Here is a 7,211-nt window from a genome sequence, read left to right as displayed (position 1 = left end):
TGCATGTAATAATAATTGCATTAAAAATGGTACGTGCCAGTAACATATTTGTTATTGAAAACTTCATTACTAGATGTTGAAATACTTTTGAAACAATGGTATTTTTCCGTTATATGGAAACACCCCCACATGTGCCTTGTAAACCAAAAGTGTCTGAGACAAGTCTTAATCAATTTAGAAGGTTTATTTTGCCAAGGTTAAGGACACTCCCTTGGCACAGCCTCAAGAGGTCCTGAGAACATGTGCCCAAGGTGGTTGGGGTACAGCTTGCTTTTATACATTTTAAGGAGCCATAATACATCAATCAATCCACATAAGATTTACATTAGTTCAGTCTGAAAGGGCAGGACAAATCAAAGTAGTGGGGCCGGGGTGCTTCAGGTCATAGGTAGGTTTAAACATATTCTGATTGGCAATTGGTTGAAACAGTTATCAGTAGCAAAGAATGTCTGGATTAAGATAAGGGATTGTGGAGACCAGGGTGTTTTTTCATGCTGATGAAACCTCTAAGTAGCTGGCCACAGAGAGAGTGGATTGCAAACATTTCTTAACAGATTTCAGGTCTGTGTTGATGTTAGTGCTACAGAGGTATAAGGAGTCGTGTCCAACCTCTCTTTTAGGTTAAATTTTTAAATGCCCTGGCCAAGGAGGGGATTCATTTAGATGGTTATGGTGGGTCCTCTTAATTTTATTTTTGGTTTATAGTCTTAAAAGATGTAGATAAATTGGTTAAAGATTGGTGCCACGATTTGTAAACTCAAATAATAAAAATAAAGCAACTAACAGGTATGTGATTGAAGTAGTGATATTCCCAAAAGAAACATAAAGAGACATATACATAATTTCAAATATTTATAAAACGAACACTAATATATGCAATATGTAGGTTAAAAAATTAACCAAATTAATACTTAAAGCTGTTGCTTCTCAGACTTTTATTGTACATGGGGAGCTTTTTCTTTAGATATAGATTCAGGTTCAGGAATCTGGAGCGAAGCCTGTGATTCTTCCAGGTGCTTCTGCAGGGGATGTTGATGATGTTAGTTAAAAGACTACTCTTGGATATCAATTCCCCAGAAAACCCATTTCACCTTTTCTGTGTTGCCCTCCCTGACCAATAGAATTAACCATGATATTCAATTTTGTTTTGAAGAGGACCTTGATTTTCTTTACATCTTAACACCCAGATATGTGTCCCAAAACTTTGTATGAGCTTATGTGTTATGTTTTAACTACCAGATTCAAAACTTGCATGTGGAATATGAGTTTTTTTATTACTTGATATTTTAGAGGTTTACTTACAGCTGATTATAACTGGTCCATTTATTGTTCTGCTGTGTATTATTCCATTATACGATTATATAACTACAATTTATCTGTTTATCTTTTGCCAGCATATATAAAACCAACAATAGTATTATTTCTGTTATGAAAATTCTTATGTGTATGTCCAAAGTCATGTGTGCAAGAATTTCTCTGGAATATATAAAAGGACAAAAATTTTTGATGTTTTGGTACTGACAGTTTTTTTTTTTTTTGAGACAGAGTCTCACTCTGTCCCCCAGGCTGGAGTGCAGTGGCCCAATATGGGCTCACTACAAACTCCATCTCTTGAGTTCAAGCAATTCTTCTGCCTCAGCCTCCCTAATAGCTGGCACTACAGGCGCATGCCACCATGCCCAGCTAATTTTGTTTTTAGTAGAGACAGGGTTTCACCATGTTGGCCAGGCTAGTTTTGAACTTCTGACCTCGTGATCTGCCTGCCTCGGACTCCCACAGTGCTGGGATTACAGGTGTGAACCACCATGCCTGGCCGTCGCTGACAGCTTTTTTTTTAATTAATATTTTAAGGCAATTTTATAACTTTATTTGATGTATTTGATGATCAGTGATTACTTCTCATCCACATTGACTGTCTGTAGATTTTTGAAAGTGGTAACAGGTACGTAGGTAACCAAAGTATAGAGCTTGTTTGGTGACTCTTCATCCTCATTACGTTTTCTGGACAACCGCACACAGATTCGGTATGGGACATTCCTTATTCCTTTGCCCCAGACAGCTTTGGCGAGCCTGGTATCGATGCACACGTTTGGAGTTCCCATCTCCTTCGTGGCAAATTTCCGAACCTCTTTGAGTGCCCGAGGGGCACGCTTCTTGAAGCCCACTCCATGGATGCGCTTGTTGATGGTGTATTCTCGGGTCACCACCTCGTTGATGGCAGAGCGCCCCCTTTTCTTCTCGCCACCCTTCTTTGCGGGAGCCATTCCGCTGGGTCCAAGTTGGAAAGTACGCTGACAGCGTTTAAGCTTTATCTCTCTTGGTCCCTTCTGAGCAAGCTGATAGAAAAGCGCTGGTGCTCTCTGCTTTGTTGCTGAGGGAAGTCCCCACCTCCTAAACTCCACAAAAATCCCAAATTAGTTTTGTTTCTATGTGCGCTTACTTATTTTTGGATCAGCTTGGAAAGTCTGTCTTGTGTCTCCCAGAATGTCTCATTATATGAATAACAAAGCTTTGTCTTTTTGCTTGGTTATGTGGGTGACATCATCAGTCTGAACACCTGAAACATATTTTGGAACAGATCCAGCTTAAATCCTCAATGTAGCCGTAACACAAAAGATAAATAAGAAATCTCAAGTTTACCAGGTAGCGTCAAATTATTTTCTAAAAAGTTTGTGACAATTTGTAGTCCAATCAGCAGAGGCTAAGAACTCTCATTTCTTCGCATACCTTCCAATGCCTGATACTGTTAAATTTTTAATATACGTGCACCTAGTGATTACAAATTGAATCTCATTGAGTGTTTATTTTTAACTTTCTTAATAATGAGTTTGAAACAATATTTTTGTGTTTCTTCACAATGGGAGTTTGTTAATATTCTTTATTCTCTGAAATATCTATAAATATCTTGCTTTTTTTCTTTTAAAACTAATTAGTATTGCCTTGTAGGAATTTTAAGTATATTATAAATATAAATGTTTAAGATTAAGCATATTATAAATACAACAATTTTAATATTATTATCATGTGATTACTTTTCTCCTATTTGGTATCTATACTTTCTATCAATTAATAGCATTTTTAATTTTTTTTAATTTTTTAATTTTTTTGAAGGCAAGTTTTCACTCTTGCCCAGCCAGGCTGGAATGCAGTTGCACAGTCATAACTCATTGCAGCCTCGAACTCCTGGACTCAAGTGATCCTCCAGCCTCAGCTTCTCAAAGTGCTGGAATAACAGGCATGAGCCACCACACCCCACCCCTGCATCTGCATTACCCCTGCATCTTTTAGTGAACGGAATTTCTAGTTTTAATGTGGTAAATGTCAGTTTTTGTGCATCTTGTTTCTATATCTTTTATCTCTTCAAAAAGCTTAACATTTTGGTATTCACATTTATACATTTAAGTGTAAATACTGAAATAATACACTTACTAATATGCATATGATGTAAAGCGGAAAAAATTGAACCTCTTTTATTTTTTTCCTCATGAATGAAGCATTTTTTTCCTAGAAATATTTATTTAGTAGTCTATCACATGCAATATCATCCCTGCTCTATAATAAGTGACCCATGTAAATCTGGAATTGTTTCTAAGTCTAAATTGGGTTCAATTAGTAAATTTATCTATCTACTTTGCTTAAGAAAATGCTTATTTACTATATATTTTTAAATACTTTAATATCTAGTACCAATAATTTCCTCCACATTATTTTTGTCTTGAAAGGTGTTATTCTTGAATCTTTATTGCTCCATTTAAAAATATGAATAAATTCCTCCATGTTTTAAAAAATAAACCTCTGGAGACTTTATGTAAATTTATACTGAATCTTCAGATACACTTTAATAGAATTTACATATTTAAGATGTATTTTTTCTCTCTATTTGTTTAAGTCATAGTAGTCATATGAATTTCAATAGAACATTTATGAGGACTAACTGTGGTTACAAATTCTCGGGGTATGTATATTTCTCTTCCACCCAGTGGCAAATTTAAGATAGAACATTTTTCTTTTTTGTCTACCCTCATCCTTTAATTTGGCTCCTTGTGGTGACATCTCTGTGTGGAAAGAGCTCTACGATGATGTATCACAGGGTTTATATCTGTCTTCCAAATTCTATGCAGCATTCAATATTTTCTAGGTAAAACTGCGCTGAAAACTTCAAAATCAGAAATATCTGCTTGATTAAATGAAAATATCTGCTAAATCAATTGAATTATCTATAGCGAGCTAAAAGCACTGTTCCCCAGAGATGGATATTTGATGATCCCTTTGCTTCTATATTTTCAGTCATGCAATTTCCTACCTATGAATATTCTATTTTTAAAAATTGCTCCTTTAATCTCAAGTTCTTCTCTAGTTTGTTAACCCTATTTTTGTAAATTTTATGATAGTTACTCAAAATAGTTGCATACTAATTCTATAGCCAAGAGCTTGTAGTAGTGATTTCTGAAAAACTTATTTTTATTCATTTTACATGACTTTTCATCAGATGTTGATAATTTTTTATTATTCTTTTTTTCATGGCTATTAAAATATTCCTCTTCTCTCTCTTTTTTTTAATTTTTATTTTCTTTATGTTTAGAATAACTTATCAACTATTTGATAGTTGTTTTTTTTCATTTATTTATTTTTGAGACCGAGTCTTGTTCCATTGCCAGGCACCAGGCTGGAGTGCAGTGGCGCGATCTGGGCTCACTGCAACCTCCACCTCCCGGGTTCAAGCCATTCTCCTGCCTCAGCCTCCAGAGTAGCTGGGACTACAGGAGGGCACCACCACGCCCAGCTAATTTTTGTATTTTTAGTAGAGACGGGATTTCACCATGTTGGCCAGGATGGTCTCGATCTCTTGACCTCGTGATCTGCCTGCCTCGGCCTCCCTAAGTGCTGGGATTACAGGCGTGAGCCACCGCGCCCGGCCTGATAGTTTCTTTAGATGAACTATTTAAATTTTCGATATTAGTATGCTCCAATAGTCTACCTTTGCTCTTAAGAACATGTTCCTTTCCCCCAGAGATGCTTTCCCACTCAGGCTCACATTTTATTTTATTGCTAATGCCCTTCATAGCCGTGTCTATTGTTTAAGAACAAGACACTCATGTTCGTCATCTGCTGACTAGAGTTTTTTATGAACAGCCTCCCTCCATTAGTGTACAATATCTTTTTCTAAATGTGCTCTTTCCCCATCTAGATTTTAAATATATGGATAGCTGAGAAAATGTCATATACGATTTTTGCTACCCTCTGGAACAACTGCAATGCATTTGGAGAGGGGAAGAAACATTCTTCTATCTTAGGTTAGACAGTTACTTCCAACAAATTAGAGTAACAAAGGACTGATTAGCAGGAGAAAAGACATACAAACTTTATTAAATGCTAATGTTTTCTTTTTCTTTTTTTTTTTTTAAATGTGCAAGTAGGTTTTCATAAAAAGTGAAGACACAAAGAAGTAGTTAAACTTGGGAGCTTTTATGTTATCCTGACAAAGGAAAATAAATTGCGGAGAAGCAACAAAACAAAGGAAAAGAGTTTTGGGTTTCACAGCCAGAAAATTGTGGGAAGGTAAATATCTCTGAGGAAAACTAATAGAAGATAACTTACATGATAAGTTTTGTTTATGCAGACTCATTTCAGTGTCATGCCCATGTCCAGTGATAAAGGCTGTTTTTCCCTTCCTGTTACAAAAAGGAGGCATCTGCGCAAAGGAAAATTTATCCCCTGTGTTGTCTACATGTTGGTATAACTAGCAATTCGATTAGTTATTTTGGCCAGGGTTTGGAACACTGGTGCAAAGCGGGGTCTCATGTCTGTGCTTGACTTGTTGAGAGAATTGCAGAGTTAATAGATGCAAGACACTGAAAGAGAACTCATCATGGGAGATTAGAGGGAGAATAAAATAGATTGAGATAAGCAATCTCTAGTCAGCCTTTTAGTAAAAGGGAGATAAATAAGTTGGGAGGAGTTTATTTCAAATATCGAAAGAGGCTTTTTTTTCCCCCCCATCTTGAGGAGTAAGATAGCAAGGGGAAAAATGACTAGGTAAAGATGAAATTCTTAATCCATGATCAACAGCTGCTTACTCTGAGGTGTTTTTTTACTTCTGGAACCTGGGATTTGAGTCTTAAAATCTTCAACGTAAGGTCACCTACAGAAATAGACATCTACTTGTCTTGAGAGTAATGATATAGACCTAGCTTGGCATGGCTGTGGAATCCTTCCTGGTGAAGTGACAATGCATGCTTATTCTACAGATTTTGATGTGTATTTGATTTCCTGGTCAAAAAGGATGGCCCATCTTGTCAGTCGGCAGAGGCCATATCTGTTTTACCTGTTGATGATAGCTTCCAGCATACTAGTTAGTTATTTTATATAGGTAGTCAAAGTATCCAGTTGTTCACTCAAGTCCCCATCATGTTCACCCCACCAAGGTATGGAAAATTTCGAGATGTCATTCGGCACAGAGTGACTAAAAGCTATTTCAAAAGTGGTTAATTTAGGTCTCTTACATGAGAAATTCTTGATTTTTATAAAGACGATAGGAAATGCTTCTAGACTCTTACATTTAGGGTTTTTAAACAAAATATATTTTGCTAAAGTCCTTTGTATATCTGTATTTTTAGACTCGAGATCTTGACTGGGATGGTATGGCATATTTTGATTTCTGATGTAAAATAATTTCCTTGGTCTAATTCAATCCACAAAGAAATGCCAAGTGAGGAATAATCTCAATAGGCCAGGCACAGTGGCTCAAGCCTGTAATCCCAGCACTTTGGGAGTCTCAGGTGGGTGGATCACCTGAAGTCAGGAGTTCGAGACCAGCCTGGTCAACATAGTGAAACCCCATCTCTACTAAAAACACAAAAATTAGCCATGTGTGATGGTGTGTGCCTGTAATTCCAGCTACTCAGGAGGCTGAGCAAGGAGAATCACTTGAACCCAGAGGTGGGCGGAGGTTGCAGTGAGCAGAGATCACACCATTGCACTCCAGCCTGGCTGACAGAGGAAGACCTTTCTCAAAAAAAAAAAAAGAAAGAAAGAAAGAAAGAAAAGAAAAAGAAAAAGGAAAAAAAGATCTCAGTTAGTGACTTTCTTTACCACATTTGTGTTGACATGCCTACTTGGGTGGCATCCAGTCCAGCCACAAACCATGCAGACAACCAAACAGTAAGAATTACCTAAAGCTATAGATGAAGCCATAAAATGAATCGGTAGTA

General features: G+C 36.8%; 1 protein-coding gene across 1 annotated transcript; it reads right to left on the bottom strand.

Moving 5' to 3' along the window:
* Positions 1-1,892: 1,892 nt before the first annotated feature.
* LOC135272565 (large ribosomal subunit protein eL31-like) lies at positions 1,893-2,273 on the bottom strand. Its single transcript, XM_064370986.1, has one exon. The coding sequence runs from the start codon at positions 2,262-2,264 to the stop codon at positions 1,893-1,895; it is 372 nt and encodes a 123-aa protein (XP_064227056.1). The 5' UTR covers positions 2,265-2,273.
* Positions 2,274-7,211: the final 4,938 nt, after the last annotated feature.

Source organism: Aotus nancymaae, unplaced genomic scaffold, assembly GCF_030222135.1.
Source record: "Aotus nancymaae isolate 86718 unplaced genomic scaffold, 86718_ANA_hifiasm-v0.15.2.pri h1tg000115l, whole genome shotgun sequence".
In the NCBI taxonomy this organism is placed as follows: Eukaryota; Metazoa; Chordata; class Mammalia; order Primates; family Aotidae; genus Aotus; species Aotus nancymaae.
The sequence above is the reverse complement of the archived record's forward strand: the minus strand, read 5'-3'. Positions and strand labels throughout refer to the sequence as shown.